Genomic DNA, 24631 nt, shown 5'->3' with positions numbered 1-24631 from the left:
ATGTAGGTTGTATTATGTTTTTATATCTGAGTCTGAAACTTGTTTTATTAATGGATATTATTGAATTCTACTTTTAATATTAAATGATTTTTTTGAAGTTGTATGTATCTATAAATTGTTTTATGATTTTATGCATTTTAACAAAAAAAATTAAATTTTCCTTTATTTTTATTATGGGTCGCTCTGGTGGCCCTAATTTGACACCTCTGATCAGATCGGGTCACCGCATCTGTCTGAGGGTGTGAGGGTGTTATAGAATATATCCCATATACCCTTATTATCTATGAGAATCCAAATATAATTTCGGAAGAATTACTAGGTTTACCTCCAGACCAAGAGGTACAATTTAAAAATTGAATTTCTACTTGGTACTGTGTCTATATCCATAGTATCATATACAATGGCTCCTCCTGAATTTGGGAGTTAAAGGCAAAATTATAGAAATTGTTAGATCAAAAATTTATAAGATCGAGTGTGTCACCTTGGGGTGTACTACTGTTGTTTGTGAAAAAGAAGGATGGGTATATACAATTATGCATAGATTATCATCAACTGAATAAGGTGACAAAAAAGAATAAGTATCCTCTCCTAAGGATCAGTTGTATTTTGGTCTATTTTAAGACAATGGAAAAACATGATTATAATGCACATCTTCACATTTTTCTTCAGACCCTTTGAGAGAAAAAGCTATTTTCTAAGCTACTGAAGCATGGATTTTGGTTGTCTGAAGTTGCTTTTCTTGGCTATGTAGTTTTAGTAGAGGATATTAGAGTGAATCCTAAGAGAGTACAAGCTATTTTTGAATGGAAAAACTCCGAAGAATATCTTTAAAGTACGGAGTGTATCATTTGTTGGACTGATAAGTGTCAAGAAAGGCTTTAAGACATTTAAAAGATATTAATGGAAGCCCCTGTGCTAGTACAACCAGAATGGAAAAAGGATTATGTGGTCTATAGCAATGCATCTTATAATGGTTTGGCATGTGTATTAATGCAAGAAGGAAAAGTTGTGGCATGACTTAGAATTGGTAGCAGTTGTGTTTTCTTTGAAAATATGACACCATTATCTATATGGTGAGATGTTACATATATATCGTTCATAAAAGTTTGGAAGTATATGTTAACTCAAAGGAAGTTGAATTTAAGAAAGATAAGGGAAAAAGTGTGGCTTATGCTTAGAGGCAACTTAAGACACATGAAAGGAATTATCCTACTCATGACTTAGAATTGGTAGCAGTTGTGTTTTCTTTGAAAATATGACACCATTATCTATATGGTGAGATGTTACATATATATCGTTCATAAAAGTTTGGAAGTATATGTTAACTCAAAGGAAGTTGAATTTAAGAAAGATAAGGGGAATTGAACTTCTTAAAGACTATAATGTGATTATCGATTTTCATCAAAGAAAGGCTAATGTAGTAGCTGACGCTTTAAGTCGAAAGATATTTTATACCTTAAGAGCTTTGGATACACGTTTGTCAATTAAAGAAGATGGTGTATTGATTGTTGAATTGAGATTAAAGTCTACTTTATTGGAGAAAATAAAGGATCTTCAAAGAAATAATGAAAAGTGCATGTCATGTATCGAACAAGTAGAAAAAGATGAAACAAAAGACTTTGAAGTTAAGTCTAATGGATGCTTGTACTATTGAGGAAAAGTTTGTTTTCCAAATAATGAGGACTTGAAGAAAGAACTCCTCTCCAAGAGGTGTTATAGTCATTTGAAGATGCATACTAGAGGAAACAAGATGGATGTATTAGAAAAGCCGATATTGATGACCAAGTATGAAAAAGGCTATAACTGTGTTTATTTCTAAATGATTGGCATGTCAATGAGTGAAAGCTGCATATTAAATGCCATCTAGATAGTTGCAACTTATTTCCATTCCTCAGAGGAAATAGGAAAGAGTTACAATAGATTTCGTAACAGGTCTACCTTTGACACCCAATAAAAAGGGTTTAATTTGGATGATTGTGGAAAATTGACTAAGTTAGCACACTTCATTCCAGTTTGAGTTAATTATTTTATGGATAAGTATGTTGAACTGTATGTAAGGAAATTGTTCGACTACATGGAGTACATCTCTCGATTTTGTCTGATAAAGATCCAAGGTTCACTTTAAGATTTTAGAAGATATTCTAAAGGTATGTATAATTGAATTTAGAGGATCATGAGAAAAGTATAGTTATCAGCCAAGTATCAAGATGACTTCCTTTGAACTGGTACGAACTCAAGGATCGAGACATAATTGGCCCTGAATTGATTAGGGAAGTATAAGACAGTGAAATTATATAAGATAATCTTAAGATTGTTTCCGATCGATAGAAATCTTATTCGAACTTAAAGAGGAAAAAAATTGAGTATCAGGCCGGTGATAAAGTATTTCTCAAAGTATCAACTTGGAAAATAAGATTCTACAATTTTGATGAAAAGGGAAGAAAAGTTAAAGATTCATTGGTCCACACAAGATTGTGAAAAATTTGGCCTATTATCTTATCAGCTAGTGTTACCTCCGAAAATGAATAAGATTCATAATTTGTTTCATGTATTGATGCTACATGGGTTTTGTTCGAATCATTCCCATATTTTATCTTTGGAAAAAATTGAGACTCAACCGAATATAAATTACGAGGAGGAAACGGTAAAAATACTAGAACATGGAGCTAAAGTGAAGAACTAAGGAAAAAAAAACAATATCGTTTTTCAAATTTCTTTGAAAATTATAAAGGTCAAGAAAGCTATGTGGGAAAGAGAAGAAGGGATAAGAAAGTAGTATCCTCATATTTTTGTATCAGGTACGTACTAAAAATTTGAGGATGAATTTTCTTAAGGGAGAGAATTGTAATACCCCAAAATTTCACATATGACAAAAATGAATAAATTGAAAGATTAGTGGACAAAGTATAAACTTAGGAAAAGTTTAGGTACCAAAGTGTAATTTTAAAAATTCATGTAATCTAGTCTCGTAAATGAATAGTTTATCCCCAAGAATGACAATTTTGTGGGTTTTTAGATTTTTCGTACGAAATTTGTATTAAAAACTATATAGCTTTAAAGTTTGGGAAAATTTTGGTTAATTGGATCGAATTAGATTTTTGAGATATTTTGGAGGATGATAAGGAAAGGTCAATATTGTCATTTAAATGTCTTAATTTGGAAGGATTTAATATGAACCATTGGATTTAAGTTGATTTTCCATGTTAAATCAGAATCGTTGGATGAAAAATGGCAAGATTGTAATTTTTGGGAAATTGCAAGGACAAAATTGGAAGATTAGAAATTATTTGTTCATGATTGACTTTATGATGTAAAGGATGATGAAAGTATGATAATTTAGTAATTATCATGAAATTCAAGGGTAAAATAGTAAGGATTATGAAATTTTAAGGGTAAATTGGTAACTTGGCATTAAAGGAATTTTTAATTCATTTATTAAATAAAGAAAGATGAAGAATATTCAAGACAATTGCTTCATCTTTCCAAGCTTGGACGTGAGCTCCTCTAAAGGTTAGAAAAAGTTTTCATTTTGATTTTCAAGCCAAATTATTAGGAATTTATATAAAGGCATGAAATACAAATTTGATCTACATGAATTTCATTGTCATTTGGTACCATTAGTTCATGTTTTTCATCCCTAAAACCTTAAGTTCTTAAATTGGATGGATGAAGGGATCTTATTTTTTTATGTTTTAAGGATGGATTATGATGTAGTTGAAGTTGGAGTATCATTTCCATTGTTGTATGATGATTGAAACCACTCGTAAATGCTTATGTTAAAATCGGCCATGTTATGGTTTATGTTGATATTTGTAGTTTGAATTAAAAATTGATATGGAATTGGTTGGAATTACATGGAATTGATGTTAGGAGCTTGAATTCATGTTTGAATCAAAGTGAAAATCATGCTAAAAATACCCTATATCTTTTGACCTTAGTGAAGAAATTAGTGAAAATTATGGGAAAATTTCCCAAAGGCTACATATGCTAAATGAATGATTCTACATGCTTTAGAATGTTATTTGGACCAATTTGAAAGCTTGTTAAAATTTAAGGACCAAAATACAAGTTGTAAGAATTGGTGAAGAAATTAAGGATACAAAATAATGAAAATTGTTTAGATTTTTGAATCTGGCAATAAGTTTGAAAAACCACCAGAAATTCTATAAAAATGATTACGAGGTGATTATATAACATTGTGTTTGTATGTCGATCTAGTTTCGTTTAAAGCAAATGGGGATTGATCTAGAAATGTATGCTAAAATATATGATTTTTTATTGATGATAGGTCGGAAAACAAGGCAGCAGATTATGCTCAAAACAAATTCTGGAAATTGGATTAGAAAATTCATTATAAATTGTACAAGTCAAATTAGAAGGAGTTCTTCAAATGGTTAGATTCATATTCAAATCTAGTTTCAAATGGAATCAAATTGCATTGTGTAGATTAATATAGAATAATGATTCTTTAAGGGTAGTGCAAATTGTCAGAATATGAAAATTATAGAAATAAAGTGGAAATTGATTAAAGTTGATGTACTCTTCTTGAATAAAATGACAATGGCTTGACCATGTTAGACGTTTGAACTTGAAATTAAATGGAAAGGGACCATTTTGAATAAATAGGATATGTTGGGATGAATTCTAAAAGAATTCATTTTAATGGTTAGATTGTGGATTTTGAAATGATTATGAAAGCTATTGGTTAATATGAGTATTATGAGGATTGAAGTTTTATTTTGAAGTGTTAAGGTCGATATGGATTATATGAAATGGATTTATTATCGACCAAGTATTGAAAGAATTTTTAAAAGAATTTATGCTAATGTGCGCCTATGTTCATGTTAGTAAGATAATAACATGCATTTGAAAATATACGTGGTGTGATGTACATGTAGATCATGATCAAAATTGAGATAAAAGCAAACTTAAAGCTAAAGAAAAAATTTAAGAGTGAAGCTTGAATTGCTAAGTAAGATTTACTAGTGAGACATTACCAAGTGAGTGCATTCTTACTATACTTTTATAAATATGATATGAGGATGACTTGTGATGAGTCAACCTCAAATGTTTTGAAAGAAAAGAGTTTTGAATCATATTTGATATATTGTTATATTACCTTTTTAAATGGTGTTTGAATGATTTGGCTTGTGATGATCCAACCTTGAAAGTTTGACAATGAAATAATTTGATTTATATTATGATATTTTCTTAATATTTTATTGAAAGGGATTTAAATGATCTCGGGTATGAACTGCCCAGTGCATTTTTATATCATATTTTGATATATTTGTATCTATGAAAACTTTGATATGTGAATGGTATATGGATTTAAATATAAAGCCCATTGTATGTGCATTAAGAGTTAGTGGTACAGTTGGCATGCCAAGAGGTGGAATGATTATTGACCAATCTTATATGGTATATTCGTGTACATTCTACGAGGCACTATATGTGCAAATTCTACGCGACACATTTTATGCATTAAGGAAATTCATGATGTTGGCCATTATGATATTCCTGATTGATACAGTGATTGTAATACCCCAAAAATTTAGACAATGACCAAAATAAAAATTTGGAAAGTTTGATGGTTAAAGTAGAAATTTGGGAAAAGGTTTAGGGAATAAAGTGATACTTTCCTAAAAAGAATTTTATTCTATAAATAGATGGTTTACTCTTGAGAGTGGAGTTTTATAGAAATCATATTTTTGGATTTAGAATTTTAGTAAAAAAAAACTAGAAAGAGTTAAAGCCGGTAAGGAAATTGGTATTTTAGATCGAATTGAAATTTTACAAAAATTTGAATGATGTTATAAAATGGTTGGAAATATTATTTTAATATTTTGGATCAAAGAAATTTGGTTTGGTAATGTGCAATTTTTCATATTTAACTGAAATAGTGGAATTTAGTGACTAAAATGCAAGTTTTGAAAATTTAATGGCATTTTCATAGGTCAAAGTCAAATTAATTTATATTTGACTTTGTAATATGATAAGGATCAGATGGCTTGGTTTTATGGTGATTATGGAGATTCATTAATGGCAAAAATGGAAATTCCTATTGGATTGAATAAAAAATGCCATTATAATATATATTGCCATGTGTTAGATCTATTATATCATAAAATATCAATCATGGAAGAGCAATTTCAGCTTCTTCTTCATCCAAGACCGACACCCCCAAGCTTGCAAGGTAGGTATTCTTGTTTTGAATTTTAAAGCAATCTTATTGAGAATTAGACTTCAGTGTGATTAGGAAAAATATTCTACGATCAATTCTCTACATTTTGACATGAATATTACTAAGGTTTCACGTTCAAGTTCATCTTGAGTTGATGAATGAGATTTTGATTCTTGTGTTTTATGGGTTTTGAAAAGTTAAGTGATTTTAAAGAATTGGTTGTAAGAATTGATGAAGAACCTAAGAATGAAGTTAAAGAAAACAGTTTGGATTTTGAATCTGGCAGTAGGTTCGAAAATTCACCAGAAATTATATAAAAATAATTTCAAGGTTATTTTTATATATTTGTGTTCATATATCGATCTAGTTTTGTTTAAAACAAACGGGGATCAATTTCAAGGTGTATAAAAAAATATATGAATTTTTAACCAAGGAAAGGTCAGAAAATTCGGACAGCAGATTCTACAAAACAGATTTTGTTGGTCAACTTTGAAAATTCACCATAAATTGTACAAAATGAATTAGAAGGCGTTATTTATATGGATAGATTCATATTCAAGTCTAGTTTTCAACGGAATAAATGAAATTAAATTATAGTGTGTATATGAAAACATAATACTGATTCTTTAAAGGTAGTGTGAGTTGTCTGAATTCTGAAAAATTGATGGGTTGTTGTGTAAGTGTTATATAATTGATGTACTATGCTGGAATTATTGGTATTAAGAATTTAAGTGGTAAAATGGTGAAGGACCATTTTGGGTAAATTGGAAAAGTTGGTTCCAATGATAATAGGAATTAATAAGTATTGAGTATTTTGGATGAAAATGAGTTTAAGTAAATTATGGAGTTACTTTGGGATATGTTTATGTTAGTACAATAGTAACATATGTATTGTTATGAAATTTGTGATTTATACAGATTATGATTGATTTGCAAGTGAAGCAAGTTAAGTGTAAAAAAAGTTTATTATGGACAATAGTGAGGCACATATTTTGGAAATTATAAAGTGTCAAGGTGAGTGCAATACATGCATGAAATTATACATGGATGTTTTATACATCATCAGGAAGACTTGCGATAAGTCGACCTTGTTTTATCAGAATGATAATATACCATATTTTTATAAATTGACATGACATTGATATTTCAGAGTATGAAATTATAATGCATTGATTTTGGAAAATGTGATATTTTACCATGAATGTTATTTCGGGTATGAACTGCCCAATGTTAAATATTGATAATATACTTTGCCATGGATGTATCAAATAAAATAGATTGTATGCCCAAGTCAGTTATTGAGGGACAGAGTATAGTTGGCATGCCATAGAGTCCAGTAACAGGCTGCATACGGGATACACTAAAGGATACCTAGTGTATATGGTGGGTACGACCTTATGTGCCATACGGGGCTGTACTTAAGGATACCTAGTACAGATGGTGGACACGACCTTATGTGTCATACGAATTAGCACTACGGTGATTATATTTGACTTGTGTACCTAGGGTCCTCAGGGTTTGTATATTGGGCTATTGTCTATGGTATATGGTTATGGAATAATGGCAAGTGTATTGGTAAAATAAGCTTACGAGCTTATGGATAAATGGTAAGTATATTGGTAAAATAAGCTTATGAGCTTATGGGATAAATGGTAAGAAATTTTATATTATTTTGATCATGGTAAAATATTTGACATGTATGTAACATGATCTTATGGCATTTGTTTTTTACAATGAAATTCATGCATGAATTGTATTGTAATGTTTATTGTTTTAATTGTCTCACTAAGTTTATACTTAGCGTGTGATGATTTTCACGCGTAGGTAAAAAGAAAAGAATAAGAATAAGAATAAAGAGTTCAGAACGACATCAAGCATCGAGAAGTATATTTCAACATCAGTAAGACATCCTATGATGGAATTTGATGTAGATAGTGGCATGTAATTTGATAATGTTAAATTTGTTTTGTTGAATTAATTTGGAAACCAATTGGTAACTTGATAGTGATGAAAGGTTACTTTTTATGAGTTTTATATGTAATTTTTGAAAGTTACTGTAGCAGTTAATGTAGCAATGAACAGTAACCACATTTTAAGAAAAAATTCTAGATTGCTTATGGGTACCGATTCCCCCATACAGGGAACCGATTCCCCCGCTGTTCATGGGCACTGTTCCTATTACTGTTCATTGTTCACGGGTACTGTTCACTATTCACAAAAAAATCTTTTGAATTAAATTGGTTACAACGAAACATGATTTATATGATATGAAATTTTTATAATATCATTTACAATTTAAAGAAAATAAATTTTAAATCGCTTTCGAATTTGAAATGGTGTTAGAAAATTCGGGTGACATCTATAATCTGTATAGGTATAATTATACAGGTTATGGGTGTTACAGTGATGTTGTGTTCTAGAATACCTGTATATTCTATGTTGCACTTTAAGTGAATAATATCTACGTGGCAGTTTCGATTGAATATTTACGCACACTCGTATGTGACTCACGTACCATGCATTTTCATTCATTATACAATTGGGTTGTGATTTGAAATGAAAGGAAACATGCATGTTTGAGAGATTCAATTGAAAGATAAGTTTTCATCGAGAACTTTGATTTGGCGTTGAATGTCTTATATGTGAACTGTTAACTTACAAGTGAGCTTTTATATGAAGATGACTTTGATCAGTTAGATTTATTTTATTAAACATTTTTATAAAATGTTTTCTTATTATGATACATGTTCTATATCTTATTAAACATATTTCTTATTATTAACATTATAATGTCTCACTAAGTATATACTTAACGTATGATTATTTTCACGCGTAGGTAAAGGAAATCGAGTGGAATAAGGAGTTTAAATTGACATCAGTTATCAAGGAATATCTACCATTATTAGTAATGATATCCTATTATTATTTTTATTTCTAGTTGACATATATTTTTATATGTCGTGGTGTTCTGATATGCCTATGATATTAAATGATATGTAAAAGTTATATATGAGGATTTTAGTAAGTAAAATATGATATGAATATGTTTGAAACTAGTTTTAAAATAGATAAAACTTGTTATAGTTACCATTTATAAAAATAGTTTACTAGATAGTATTTTAGTAAATTTTATTTTATTTACTATCAAAATGAATTTTATTATAGGCATTTTCACTCTTTGTATGAAACAATATTAAACTGCCATGTTCTTGCCTGAAAATGAACTTGATATGGCCGTTCAAATAATATATTTTGATTTTACACGATTAAGTAGTTTTGATTTTTATTGTTTAATTTAATGATTTTTAAAGAAATAAAATTTTATCGGTTTTCGAATAAGGAAATTTTAAAAGTATCATGTAGCATATTGGACTCGTATTCGGTAACGTATATGGAAAATGGGTGTTACATTTACCCTTAAATATCAATTGCTTCCAATTATGACATTTGTCAATTTCTTCATTCAAAGGTTGAAATTAAACCATGGAGTTAATAGTTTACAGCTTTACCCTTGTAAAAATCCTTAATATTTAATTTCATCCTTTTTACTCCAATGCCTAAGATTTAATCTGTAATTTAACTTAAATTCAATGGTCCACATTAAACCATAACATTATAAAACATGAGAAATGACATTTTTTTCTCTTGCTATATTATCTAGCAAGAATTTCCAAAATTTTCGATTCAATCCGATTACCAGAATTTTTCCCAAAATTATAACACTTTATAATTTTTTCATAATTTTCATACCAAAGATCAGCGTAACACTAAAGCCAAATTCTCTAGGGTAAACTATTCATTTACAGGATAAAATTCATTTTGGTAAAATTACCATTTTAGTCACTAAATGGTTCCCACATTTAAACTTTGGTCACCAAACTTTCATTTTATTCATGTTGGTCACTAGCATTACCTGATAATTGGTTCCCTTTTCGCCGTCATATCAATCAAAGTAACTGCGTCCAATGGATGACGCAAATCCTCCAAAACTGCCCCTCTACAACTTACTCTCTCCACCTCGTTTTCGGTTACCGTCGGATCTTAACTGCCAACCCCGACAACATCCAGCATGTTATCAAGACCCAACAACTATCCCAAAGGTTATTTCTTCATTAACGTTTTCTTTGATTTTCTCCGCAAAAAAAAATCTTCAACCTTGATGTGGATTTTGATTCCAATGCTTTCCGACGCAGAAGTTAAACAGAAGTAAAATTACCTAACATTCAAATATTGATGCCCAGCTTGATTAAGCTCGTGTTCTACTCTCACCAAAACAAAAGTTGGAACTTCTGTCACCTGCACTTTTCCTCTAAGAGTTGCCTTGGTGTTTCACATACAGAAACATACAACAATACTCAATTGTAGTCGCCAAAACACAAAGAAAAAGAGACAGAGACTAGTTTCTTAGGGCATCCGTACCAGAAGCTCGACTTTTGTGGACAGCAGCTATTTGACATGTCTGCGGATATACAGGAACTGAGAACAGACCCTTGTCGTAGAGATGTTGAGGCAAAAGAGGTGAAGGAAGGGAAGAGAGGGTGAAGGAAGAAGAAAAAAAGAAACGATGTCGCTTCCATGGTTGGTTGTTTGGTTTAGCCGGGAAAGTTGGTAATGGATGAATAATGGGGTAATGGAGATGATGTTCCTGGTTCCAACTTTTAAAAGGGTGGATTGGTTGCTGATTGATGAAGATTTTGAGGTGAAAAAAAAGGAGGATCAACGCTACAAAAGCATTTGACAATTGAGTAATCAGTTGAAATGGTTTTTGATAAAGACAAAGGAATCGAAACAGGGTGGTGACATTGACCGACGTTTATAATTGCATGGATAAGCTTTGGAATCGGAGCTTTTGTACCCTAATGAACTTGAATCCAACCATTCCTAGTTCCTGTTTCAAATACCCACCCCTCTTCTAATTACTTCTTCACTTCCCCCACAAAACTGAAATTTGTTTATTTCTGACTTAACTATTTGAGATTTTTTTTATCCTTTTCCTCCTAACATATTATTAATATAATTACAGACGTTGAAGATATTGAGCTTCACGACTGTTTGATTCCCATGCTCTTTGGCGTTGCTATAGGAAACCATGCTCGACTTGCATGATGTTCTTTAAAGATTCGCGTTCGACAATGTTTGCCACATCGCTTTCAGAATGACCCAGCCTGCCTTTCACCTTCTTTGCCGCAAAACAGTTTTCAGATGCATTTGAAGATGCGAATCATTCAAGTAGCCAAAGGTTCTGAAGTCCTCTTTTTATAATATGGAGAATGAAACGATTTTTCAGTGGCTTTAAGTTGAAGAGTTTACTAGTCAACAAGTCACATAAGCAGTTAACGGTCCAGATTTCTGTCATCCATGTTAATGGTTGTTAACGTCGATTGTCACAAAACGATAACGTTAGTGACCAATTTGTAACTTTTGAAATTTCAATAAGAAAAACAAAAACTTACTCAAACATTAGTGACTATTTTTGTAGTTTACCCTATATTATTATTCAAACTTCATTAAAAGTTTTAAAAGCCAAACAAATTTATAATATTCGAGTAAAATTAAATATATTTACTTGATTTAAATTTAAAATATTTTAAATAGGTCAAATTAGTGCAGAAATAACTTTTTTTTATTTTTTAATTAAGAGAGAGTTATTACATTTTCGAAATGAATTATAAAATTCAAACTCATACAAGTGAGAGTTCTCTTGACCACTCAGCCAATAAATGAATCTTAAAGCATAAACATCTTTTCTTGTTAGCTTTACTGAAGTGAAACCTTTAATTGCATGAGAATAGTTACATTGCTGAAGTAGAAACATTTCAATGCTCTATGAAAACAGTGTTTTTTCTTTTCTTTATCTTTTTCACTAGTGGGCCTAGCGGCATACAACATAATATTTTTTTAAACTCGAAAAAACATTTACTTCATTCAAGAGGCAATTAATACAACAAGATGAAGCAGTACGTATAAATGCTCAAAGCAAAACCCGAAGGCAAACAATGAGGTTATTTGACCAAATTGACATGCTTTTAACGAATATTTACCTTTTTGGCATCGTTTAATATATATTTTCTGAAGTGGCACCCTTTCGGCTGAGCTGACGAAAGGCGCGTCCCCGGGGACGCGCTTTACCCGTGTTTTCGCTGAGTTGGATGCCACGTGTGGAAGGCGCATCCCCGGGGACACGCCTTTTCGCCAGCTAGACTGCCACGTGTGGAAAGCGCATCCACGGGGACGCGCCTTTCGCCAGCTCGACTGCCACGTGTGGAAAGCGCATCCCCAGGGACACGCATCCCCAGGGACGCGCCTTCCATTAAATGACATAAATGCCCCCATCCATTTTCCCTAACTACCTCTCTCCTCCCCTATATAAACCCCCTCAACCCTCCCTCATTCTTCACACCAAAATCATATTCTCCTCTCTTATATAACTCAAATTCTCCAACTATTTGTGTTTTAAATTTGTTATTAGTGGTAAGAAATTTATTTTTATGTTAGTATTTTTTTAAATAGTTATTATATTTTATATTAATATATTTATGTAAATATTATTTTTTATTAAAATAATATTTATATAATTATTATTTATTTAGAATTATTAATTTTTTTGTGCTAATTATATTGTTTTGTCTACAGTTATAATGAAAAACGAAATGCTGTTGCGATTGGATATTGATCATATCTCCAGACATTTTAGCGATATGGTAATATTTTTATAATTAATGTTAATATTTAATTTTATTTTTATTTTAAAGTTATTATGAATTTATATTAAATTTTTTATTTTTTATAATGTATATTATTTAGGATACTGATCGTATTTTAGAGACTTTTATTAAAAATCCACGTATACCGACACCGAAACGTATTTTGTCATATTTGGCTTCTGCCGGGTTCGGGTATATTGCAACAATTATTGGCAGTTGCAAACTCGAACCTGTCCTAATTTCTGCACTGATTGAGAGGTGGAGGCCCGAGACACACACTTTTCACCTTCCATGTGGAGAGGCCACAATTACATTGGAGGATGTCTCTATGCATCTGGGGCTTCCCGTCGACGGAAATATGATGTGTGGTATGGCGGATGGTGATTGGCAATCAATGTGCATTGATTATCTTGGAGCTGCTCCGCCAGAGTTTAATGGAGGTAGAATAGCTTTATCTTGGTTGAAAGCTAATTTTGAGGTTTTAAATGAAAATGCTTCAGAGGATCAAGCAAAGGCATGTGCTCGGGCATATATTCTACGAATAATTGGAGGAATATTGATGCCCGACAAATCTCGCAACCAGGTGCATTGTATGTGGTTGCGGCATCTGATCGATTTTGATGAAGCTGGAAGATATAGTTGGGGCGCTGCAGTTTTGGCATTTCTCTTTAGAGAAATGTGTCGGGCAACGAATTATAAGAAAACTGCTATCGGTGGATGTCTTCTGCTTCTACAATCATGCGCGTGGTTCCGCATGCCTTTCTTATGCCCGATCGTGAATGAACCATACGTATTCCCCTTATTGTTGAGGTAATTTTCGAACTAAATTTTGATTTAAATATTTTCAATTAAATAGGGTGATATTTAGTTTATATTATATTTCATAGGTGGTCGATGAAAAGAAAGGACCATAAAAGTATACCTACTGGGTTAGAGGAAATTCGTTTACTTATTTGATACGAAAGCTGGGTATGAGGTATATTTTTAAATTTGTTTAATTATTAATATTTTAATTTAAAATGCTAGATATAATTAGAATATTTTATTTATTTGAATTGTATATTTATATTTCAGTTTCAGTGGATACCTTATGCGAGTGATGAAGTGAAAGCTTGCATCCCACCCCACCTTAGTGGGTCATTAGAGGTATGGATATCGGTTATACCTCTTATATGTTATGCTATTATTGAGTGGCATCCAGTTGATCGCGTGCTCCGTCAGTATGGTTGTACGCAATATATTCCTGGAGCACCTAGGAATTTAGACGACGTGCATAACATAGATAGACGAGGAAAGAAAGATGTTAACTGGGTGGTGAGACACAGAGATTGGATTGCGCTTTGGGAGAACCGATATACACTGTTGGCCCCTCGACAATATTACGCTGAAACTGGTCATATGGTTACGGATAACTATATGGACTGGTTTAATGAAAATGGGAAGCCGTTTCTACTTTCGGTGGAACCACGAGGGGTTAACATTCCTAGGCGCCGAGAAAGACGCGAACCGTCTCAATATCATCGTCCTCCGACGCGTGGACGGAGAGAAGGCGCTACCGGTTCTGCATCAGTCCCACCACAACATCCTTATCCGTCGATGCCGCAGGGGTACATGCCCAGCCCTCCACTTCATATGCCAAGCCCACCAGTTTATATGCCATCTCTGCAGGGTTACATTCTGAGCCCGCAAGGTTACATTCCGAGCCTGCAGGGTTACATTCCTAGCCCGCAGGGTTACATTCCTAGCCCGCAGGGTTACATTCCTAGCCCGCCAGGTTACATGCCTAGCCCGTAGGGTTTTATACCATATGGAGGTGCATATACGACTATGTTTAATGATCCAGCATATGGTTCATATGCATTTTATTTGGCTGGTGGTGCTTCTCCGCAGACACCTCAATCTCCATCTGGATCACAGACATCGATGCCAATGTTTCCACAGTTTTCATAGTTCCTGGGGAACGGTGGGATAGTTACTAGCACTCCTCCAGGGTCGTTATTTTATACAGGCCCTTCAGCCCCTTTAGCGTCATCTACACCAAATGAAGAAAATGCTGCTGATGATGATAGTGAAGATGAGGAGACTGAAGAACAAGTTCCACGAAGAAATCCTCCACGAAATAGACAACCATCGCCATGTGGAACTCATTCGAGAAGACGACATCGGTGATCCAGTTGTATTTTAATGTTATTTAAATAGTTATATTTCAGAATTTTATGTAATTTGGTTATGTTATTTAAATGTTTCATGGTTGTTACATACATATTTTTAATGTTATTTTTTATTCACATTTAACATTAAATGTTTGATAAATGTTTTTAAAATACAAATTATATTATTCGAAATTTAAAATAAAAATAAAAATAATATTATTCGAAATTTAAAATTAAAATATAAATTATAGTATTCGAAATTTAACATTAAATTTCAACTTAACATTAAAATAATAATTCCACCTTCTAAGTAGAGAAAAATATTAAATTAAACAAATTAAAAGTTATTAAAAAATTTATGTATACGATGACACATTTGATGTTCTGATTGGAGGATTAAATTTATTAAATTAAATTTTCAATAAGACTAATTTCATAAAATATGTAAGTCTTGAAGATTAAATATGTAATTATACTAATTTATTAACTTATGCATCAATATTTTCGTTAAATATTGATAAGAGATGACTAGATTGATAACATTTAAATAATTAACTAATAAAATTAATAGATCGATAATCAAAATCAAAAATAATAATATAACCATATGTGTAATATTATAATTTCATACATTTTTCCTATAACTATAATAAAGTCAAAACTGGTTTTCATATATTGTTATATCATATTAATGTAGATAATTCATTCCACCTTTAACACACATTAACAAAATACATTTGATAATTCTTACATTATAATCGAAACACTTTACATAATATATTATTAATTTATAATAATAATAAAATTAAAATATTTATTATTAAACAAAATGCGTGGCAGTCGAGCTGGCGAAAGACGCGTCCCCGGGGATGCGCCTTCCACACGTGGCATCCAACTCAGCGAAAACACAGGTAAAGCGCGTCCCCGGGGACGCGCCTTTCGCCAGCTCAACCGAAAGGGTGTCACTTCGGGAAATATATATTAAACGGTGCCAAAAAGGTAAATATTCATTAAAGGCGTGTCAGTTTGATCAAATAGCCAAACAATGAACAAGAAAATCCCCAAAACAGTGAAATGATAGCGCATGCAGTTTATTTGTATTATATATATATGGATAAATTACACGATCTAATACCTTAATTATCACTTTTGTTTCGTTTTAATCATCCATTTTTGTTGTTGTTTCAAAATCATACCTAACAGTACGTTTTGGTTTCATTTTGACCACTCACCGTTAAAAAATTAACAATGATGCTAACATGCCCCTATAAGGTAATGTCACATCATCAGTGAAAAATTAAAAAAACTTTTCACATCAGTAATTTTGTTAATTTTTTAATGGCAAATGACCAGAATGAAACCAAAACGTAACATTATGTACGATTTTGAAAAAAAACAATAATTGGGTGATCAGAATGGAACAAAAGTGATAGTTGAGGTACGAAAGGTATAGTTTACCCTATATATATTATAGTTATTAGAGTTCATTTACTTGGGGGAGCTTGTTAGTTTGCAATAACTATAGTCTTTGAATTTCATAGGCTTATATTTAGGAGGATTTTGGGGATCAACAAGCTGAGGAAGTGGACCAACCACAAATTCCGCCGGTGGCTCCAAGAAGACCGGCCATGACATCCTCGTTCTCTCCTTGTCTACTGTCGTCCGGTGCAGCACTGCCTTGTACTTCCCATTGCTTAGTATCTGCATTTATTATATTGCTAACTTCGTTAACAACATATATTGTTCATTTATTATAAGAAAATTTTGAAGGGATAAATAGTATAATTTTTTTTTAATTTTACAAAATAAACTATTTGAAGATTATTGTGAAGTAGTTTTTATTTATTTTATAAATTGAAACTTGCAAGTTAAAATGTGTTTTAAAAATTTATGTACTTTACGATTATATTATAGGGTAAAGTAATTAAGTGGTTTCCTGGCTATAGGGTGATGTTTTGTTGAGTTCTCTGAGTATTAGAAGTTACAAAATGATCCTCAAACTATAGGGCATCGCTTTGTTGAATCCCTTGACTATCAAAAGTAGTAAAATGGTCACTCAACTATTCATATAGTCTAAACTTGTCATTTTTCGTTAAAAATGATCATCTAAACTGGACGTTAACATGCTGACTTAGATATGATCATCGTTTGAGATTCCGGGATCAAAATTATCATCTCGGTCAGCAGGTTAACGTTCAACTCAGACTATCATTAAATTTTTAACGGAAAATGACCAATTGAGAATATATGAATAGTCATGTGATCATTTTGTAAATTTTAATAGTCGAGTGATTCAATAAAGCAACACCATATAGTTGGGAGATCATTTTATAATTTTTAATAATCAGTAGATTCAACAAAGCAAGGCCCATAGTCGAGTGACTATTTATGTACTTTACCCTATATTGTATAGCACATTTATATATTATCACGACATAAGAAATTAAATTAAATTTTAAAAATTATCAAATTCAAGTATTAAATATTGTTTTATCTCATTTAAAAATGCATAACATAAATTATCACGTCAAAAGAAATTAAATTAAAATTTAAAAGTTTATGAAATTCAAGTATTAAATATTGCTTTATCTTGTTTAAAAAAACATAACATAAATTATTGTAATCTAAAAAATATAATGAAATTTGGGTAAAGTAAATCAAACGTCATTAAACTATACTCAAATGATTATTTTAGCTATTGGCCTTTTAAAAATTATAAAATGATTATTAAATTTATCTAACTATTACAAAAAGGCATTGTGACGTTATAGTAAGTGAAAAATTTTGAAGACTATTTTTATAACAATTTGATAAAATTTAATGACCATTTTATAACAATTTTATAAATTTTATGACCACTTTATAATAATTTAATAAAATTCAATCACTATTTTGTATTAGTTTAAATATTTCAATGACCATGTTATATTTTTTTAAAAATTTAGTAACCAAAACAATTATGTGAGTGTAGTTAAATGACTTTATCCAAAACATTATAGTAGGGTAAAATTAAATAAATCAATGGTATGGGCAAGTTTCCAAAATCATTAACCGAAAAAATAATTTACGAGAGATTTAATTTTTGGTAATAATGATAAGGGTAAAGTACACAAATGGTCCTCTAACTATAGGATACTATTTTGTTGAGTCCCTTAACTATTAAAAGTTATAAAGTGGTCCCTCCAAGAGTGTTGCTTTGTTGAGTCACTCGACTATTAAAAGTTATAAAGTGGTCGTCCAACTATAGAGAGTTGCTTTGTTGAGTCTCTCGACTATTGAAAGTTACAAAATGATCACTCGACTATTCATTATATATGTTACAAACTCGTTCTTTTCCGTTAAAATATTAACGACAATCTGAGTTGGATGTTAACCTGCTGACTGAGATATGATAAAATATAATTTTATAATCTCAAACGAATAGCATATCTCAGTCAGCATGTTAACGTCCACCTCAGACTACCGTTATTTTTTTAACAGAAAAGAACGAGATTGAAACATAATGAATAGTCAAGTGACCATTTTGTAACTTTCAATAGTCGAGAGACTCAACAAAACAACTCCCTATAATCGAAGAACTATTTTGTAACTTTTAATAGCCAGATGACTCAACAAAGTAGTATTCTATAGTCAGGAGACCATTTGTGTACTTTACGCTAATAATGAATAAATGAAGTAAAAGGGATTGATATGACCTCAATCTGGTCGCCAATATGAATAATGAGGGAGCCGGGGATGTATTTGGTGTTGATCCAAAGGCCATCTTTGAAGACTTGCAATCCAGGGACCTCATTGGGCACCAAAACAGTGATGGCGGAGAGATCAGTGTGGGAAGGCACCCCAAGTGTAAGATCAGGGCGTGGACATGGCGGATAATAGTTTATCTTCATCATATACTCAATCTCCTCTCCTCCTGCTCCCTGTTTCAGCACATCTGCTTCAAGCTCTAGCCCCATTGACAGCCATCTGAATAGCGTATCCACTACCTTCCTCACCTCTTGCGCATACTCCTCGTTCACCTTACTGCAACCAAATCAACATAATAAAAAAAATAATAAATAAATAAATAAAAGTCTGGGTGATTATAGGATATTATCTGTTCATAATTTTTTAATCACTGACAACGCATACCCCTATAAACGCAGATGCTCAAACATATAAACTCAAGGGAAAACAACACTCTTGACCACTCAATGGATTAAATATAATCCAAATTCAAATCAATAGGAAACTATGCATAACTGAGCTAATTGTATCACATGTCTCCAAATTATAACTCATTTTAAATTTGTCCTTAAATTTTTTAATATTCCATTTTTATCCCTAAATTATGACTCTAATTTTAAATTAGTCCCCAAATTTTTGAATCTTCCAATTTCATCTAAATTTCGTTCAAATATGCAATTATTTTCTATTATCGTTTGACCTAAATTTTATTTTTAAAACATATAATAATATATCTTCACCTAACGAATTTATTAACAATGGATGTGATCAGTATATATATATGTATAGTTTAGGATGAAATTGATTTAGAACGAATGTCTTTATTTGGGATAGAATCAAAATGTTCAAAAGTTTTAAAACTAATTTAAAATAATTGCTATAGGTTAAGGAAGAAATTAAAATATTTAAAAATTTAAGAACTAATTTAAAATAAAAATCATAATCTAAGAAAAATGTGATGCAATTAACTTTTCGTAAACGAAGGGTTTAATATATTCACCAGTAAGAAGGAGGAGTTTTGGGCCAGAAATGGTAGTTAATAGACGTAGGAGGCCATATCCGGTGGAACAGGTGATCAGCCCAGTTCTTCTTTCCATTAACATCTCTTCCCACCTTGCTTCCATACCCTTCAATGGAAGGTGCACCAGGTGGTTTAGCGTACACCTCTTTCTTTTCCTGCGGTAGATCGAAGAACTCCCTGCCAACTAGTTGCAATCTTTGAATAAGATCCAAGGGTATCCCGTGGTTCACCACCTGAAATAGGACGGATACCAAATTTTATGTTAGTGAATGAATTTCTAAAATTTTACGAGGGGTCAATTTATATAATTTTAAGAAACGAAAAAAAATTATTAATCGAAAAATAAATAAAATATATTAATTTAAATTTTGTAAGGGATTATTGCCTCCATTCGTCCCTTTAATCCATCCCTAACCTGAAATATTCCCCACTCTCGGCTAGCGTCGGCCATTGAACGGATGATGTTTTCATGGTTTGGGTCACCGAAATCGATGATGGGGATATCGGGGATCGGTCCGTGGAACGTTGTGATCGCAGGCTGTTCATCTTCCGGTCGAATAAACTCTATGGGTATGTTGTCTTTGGTTCGAGATGATGAAACCATGGCTTGCACTCGTTCCACCACTTCCATCTTCCTCCGTTTACGAAACTGCTTTGCTGAATTAAATGCTTCTCCTCATGTTTAGATCATGACTATTTTTATAGCATACGTCCAAGTAACATCAAAATAAATAAAGAAAAGCAGATATAACTGTAAAACAAAAAATACTAAAAAAATTAAATATTTCTAAAATAAAGCCACTAACCTAAGTCTAAAATAAAACCAAGAGAACTTCAGCCATTGGATGGTAGCTATAGTAATATTAATCTAAACCGTTAAATTTTTAGAAAATAAAGAGGTAAACGGTCAGGCCAAGGAAAGTGAGAAGAAAAAAAAACGAATAAAAAATGAGATAATACATAAAATGATTAGAAAATTTCTATAACGTTCGTCGAGCGTGGACGAGTACCGTTAATAATGAGCACCACTAAATTAATTTATAAAACGTTAAATTATAAAGTACTAAATGTATTAATATAAATTAAGTAAAAATCTATATGTAATTTAATTAAAATACAATATTTATAAAACATTAGTTATTAGGGTAAACTATAACATTGGCCACCTAACTATTTACCCCTTTTACTTTAACCACTAATTTTTCAATTTTGTCAATTGGGTCACCTAACTATTTAAATCTTATCAATAAAGCACCTGTCGTTAAATATTAACAAAGGAGATAACATGCCAGTTAATAAAATTTGTATAATTACACATTTAGTCATCATTACTTACACATTCTATTATTTGGTCCTAGTTTTTAATTAATTCAATAAATTTAATCTTCAAACAGATGGTGACATACGTCACTATGTGATTGGATTTTTTTTCTTAATATTTTTATTTAATTTAATAAATTTTCAATCCAATCAAATAATAAAATAGATTGAATCAATAACCACTGTTGGTGTGGTTTGAACTTAAGATTTGAGGAGAGAAAGCAAATACCCCATTCACTGGGCTGCACCATTCAAATGGCAAACCTATAACGACATAATATATATAGTTAATGGCAATAAAAAAGGTAAATAACCTAATAAGAACTCCAACATGGAATGATTGAATAATACGATAATATGATATATATATATATATACACGCATATTATAACTGATTAATATGTGAATGTATTTTATTTATATTTAAATCATTTTAATGAAAAGTAAAAACAAAAATAATTTTAATATATTATATATACTTGAAATATAGAAAAGAGCTTCGTTTACTTAGAATTTTCCTATTAGTTGAGGGTTTATCGTAGTAAGCATTTTAACTTAGGCATTGACTTGTTTATATCCCGGTTAGAGTAAGAATTTTATATTTTATTATTTATTCATTATATATTTGAAGAATTGTTTTTGGGAAACTTGATTTTATTGAAATATTCTATTTTAATATAGAGTTATTAAATAAGATTAGAATCCGATCGACGTTATAATATTTTAAAATATAAGATATGATATATTTTAGTTCAATAAAATTAGAATAATGAAGACAATTTATTAATTTAAAATATGTAAAATGATACATTTCAATTATAACATATTAAATTCACTTTATTTAAATTTTTGCATTAAACGTGATTTAAAATATAAATAAAACATTTTCATTTATTAATCAATTATAATATTTATTTATGTATATTTTATATTTTCATACTATTCAATTATTTCATGTTTGAGTCCTTATAAGGTCATTTATTACCATTAACTATATTATAAATTATATAGATTATGTTCTGTATACTATACAAATTCAGTGGTCTAGCTTAGTGGTTAGGGTGCTCAGATTTTCGGCTTGTGTCCTAAGTTTAAATCCCACCAACAATGGTTATTTATTTAATTTATTTTTCATTAATTCAATTGGTGACATATGGCACAATTTGATCGAATAGAAAATTTATTAAATAAAAAATTAAAAAATATAATCACTCAATGACACGTGTCACAATGAGGATTAAATTTATTGAATTAAATAAAAGTTATAAAAAATTAATAGAATGTGTAAGTAACGAGGATTAAATGTGTAATTATACAAATTTTCTTAACTGCCACATCATCTCCTCCGTTAATATTTAACAATAAGTGGCTTGATTGACAAGATTTAAGTAGTTAGGTAATCCTACTGACAAAATTTAAAAATCGGTAGTTAAAGTAAAAAACGGTAAATAGTTAAGTGGTCAATGATATAGTTTACCCTAAAAACTAATGTTTCTGTAAATATTGTATTTTAGTTAAATTTTATTTAGATTTTTAATTAATTTATAATTATACTTTTAGTACTTCATAATTTAACGTTTTATAAATTAATTTAGCTCATCATTAAAGGTGCTTATATGTGATCGTCGAGCGTTGCAACAACATCCAAATAATTAATACTATGTTTAGATAAATAATTATAAAAGAAAAGAAAATTAATGAAAGAAACAATTTTTATTTGATTAGTTAAAATTACAAAGAAAGAAAAAGGAAATGATTTTGACCAACATTATTTGATAGTTTTGATTAAAGAGATAAAATAAAGAAAATAATTTATTTTTAGGCATAATAACACAATTACTCCCAATTATGCACAAATGATTATTTTGCTCCTATTTTTTTAACATTTTAGATTTTACCTCTAAACGTTTCATTTTTTTCCAAAACAACCCTTATTAAATAGAAACTATTAATTAATTAACGACCAACACAAATTGCTGAAGTGAAATATTTATATATGTTCAATTATTGATGTGACATGTGTCATGTCATCTTTTTGATGATGTGACATATGTCCAACATCATTTTTAGTGATATAGTATTTTTACATGTGTTTAATTATTAATGTGGCACGTGTCAGGTCCTCATTTTAGTGATATGGCACGTGTCATCATTTCGTTGACGTAACACATGTCATATAATCATTTTGGGTGACATGATATTTTCTTATGTGTTCAATTAATTATAGACATGACATGTGTTACATCATCATTTTAGTGACGTGACACACGTCACATGATCTGTTGAAAACACTTTGATATTTTGATATACCAAACAAAATTGTTAATTAGTTTTTACAAAGTTTAAGATTATATTCGATTCAATCATTCGAATATATAAAATTATTTTTTAAAGTTAAAACATCAATTTTTACTCTTCACTCAACTGAAAATTTGAGTCCTATATTAGAAATATTTTTGAAATAATTTTTACTGTGGGTTTCAAACTTTAATCGAGTCAAAAATGATTTTTAAGCATAGTAGTATCAATACTACTAGAACAATACCGATACCGTTCACGAAGTATCGATACTGAAACCCAAAAACAATGAAGTAGTATCGATACTACTGAGGCAGTACCGATAATGTCAAAATAGAATGCTAAAATGGTATCGATACCATATATGGTACCGATACTAGTTAGTGTAGTAGTACTGATACTCTTAGTTATGATACTGATACTACTCCTTTTGGTTTTGAGTTCGTGAAATTCCAGTATACTAAAATGGTACAGATACTATGTATAGTATCGATACTACTGAATATAGTAGTACCAACACCCTTGTTGCAGTATTGATACCGAAGTTTCCCAACGATCAATTTTTTTTTGTATTTAATGTAAGGAGTATCAATACTGATAGACGAAGTACTGATACTACAAGCCTCTAAGCAACATTTAATGAGGGAAACTACCCCAACGGCTCTATTCACTCCCATAACAACTCAAATGGATGGAATTGATTGAGGGAGTATATAAACAATATCTCAAGTCATTTGTGAAGATAAGAGACAAATGAGAAAGTCATAAACAACAAATTTGAGCCAAATCAAGTCAACATTATTCAATATTCATTTTGCTTTCAAAGAACACTTCTTGAACTCATTTGTATTCATTTCTCAAGTGTTCATATTTGTTCTTGAATTGAGCAAACACATTCCTTGTGAGGTTTTTATAAGTTTACAATCTGTAATTTTCTCTTTCTAAGAGAGTGTCTCAAGAATTTGGGGTATAATTGTTGAGGGAGGTGTAAGGTTACACCTTATCCTCAAAGAAAGATACAAATTAGTGAATATGTGGAAATTCTTAGTGTCGATAGCTAAGGTAGTTGATGTAGACTTTGGTTGATAAAATTGAATCACTCTAAATTCTTGTGTTCATTTGTTTAATTGTTCCTCTTAAGCTTCAGCCAATTTTTTTAATTGTTGTCCGCGAATTGTGACTACCATATATGATCACGAAAATATGTGCAAGTATACACAATCGA

The 24631-nt window shown here is 30.8% G+C and overlaps 1 protein-coding gene across 3 annotated transcripts in view; it reads right to left on the bottom strand.

The window, feature by feature from the left end:
* LOC120116954 (flavonol synthase/flavanone 3-hydroxylase-like) overlaps positions 1-20444 on the bottom strand; it is a 31166-nt gene extending 10722 nt beyond the window's left edge. Inside the window, exons 1-6 of one of the 3 annotated variants that reach the window (XM_039137326.1) lie at positions 20204-20444; positions 19768-20021; positions 18737-19064; positions 16511-16742; positions 12764-12775; positions 8700-8713 (exon numbers count right to left, since the gene is read on the bottom strand). In XM_039137326.1, coding sequence (XP_038993257.1) covers positions 16530-16742; positions 18737-19064; positions 19768-20021; positions 20204-20419 — 1011 coding nt within the window. In that variant the 5' untranslated portion in view covers positions 20420-20444 and the 3' untranslated portion in view covers positions 8700-8713; positions 12764-12775; positions 16511-16529. Of the gene's footprint in view, positions 1-8699; positions 8714-12763; positions 12776-16510; positions 16743-18736; positions 19071-19767; positions 20022-20203 lie in introns of those variants that run through there. The other 2 variants (XM_039137325.1, XM_039137327.1) reach the window with 2 other exon arrangements.
* Between the last annotated feature and the right edge of the window lie 4187 nt (positions 20445-24631).

Source organism: Hibiscus syriacus, unplaced genomic scaffold, assembly GCF_006381635.1.
Source record: "Hibiscus syriacus cultivar Baekdansim isolate YM2019G1 unplaced genomic scaffold, ASM638163v2 tig00110313_pilon, whole genome shotgun sequence".
Lineage (NCBI taxonomy): Eukaryota > Viridiplantae > Streptophyta > Magnoliopsida > Malvales > Malvaceae > Hibiscus > Hibiscus syriacus.
Note: the sequence above shows the minus strand (reverse complement) of the source record. Positions and strands in the feature narration are given on the sequence as shown.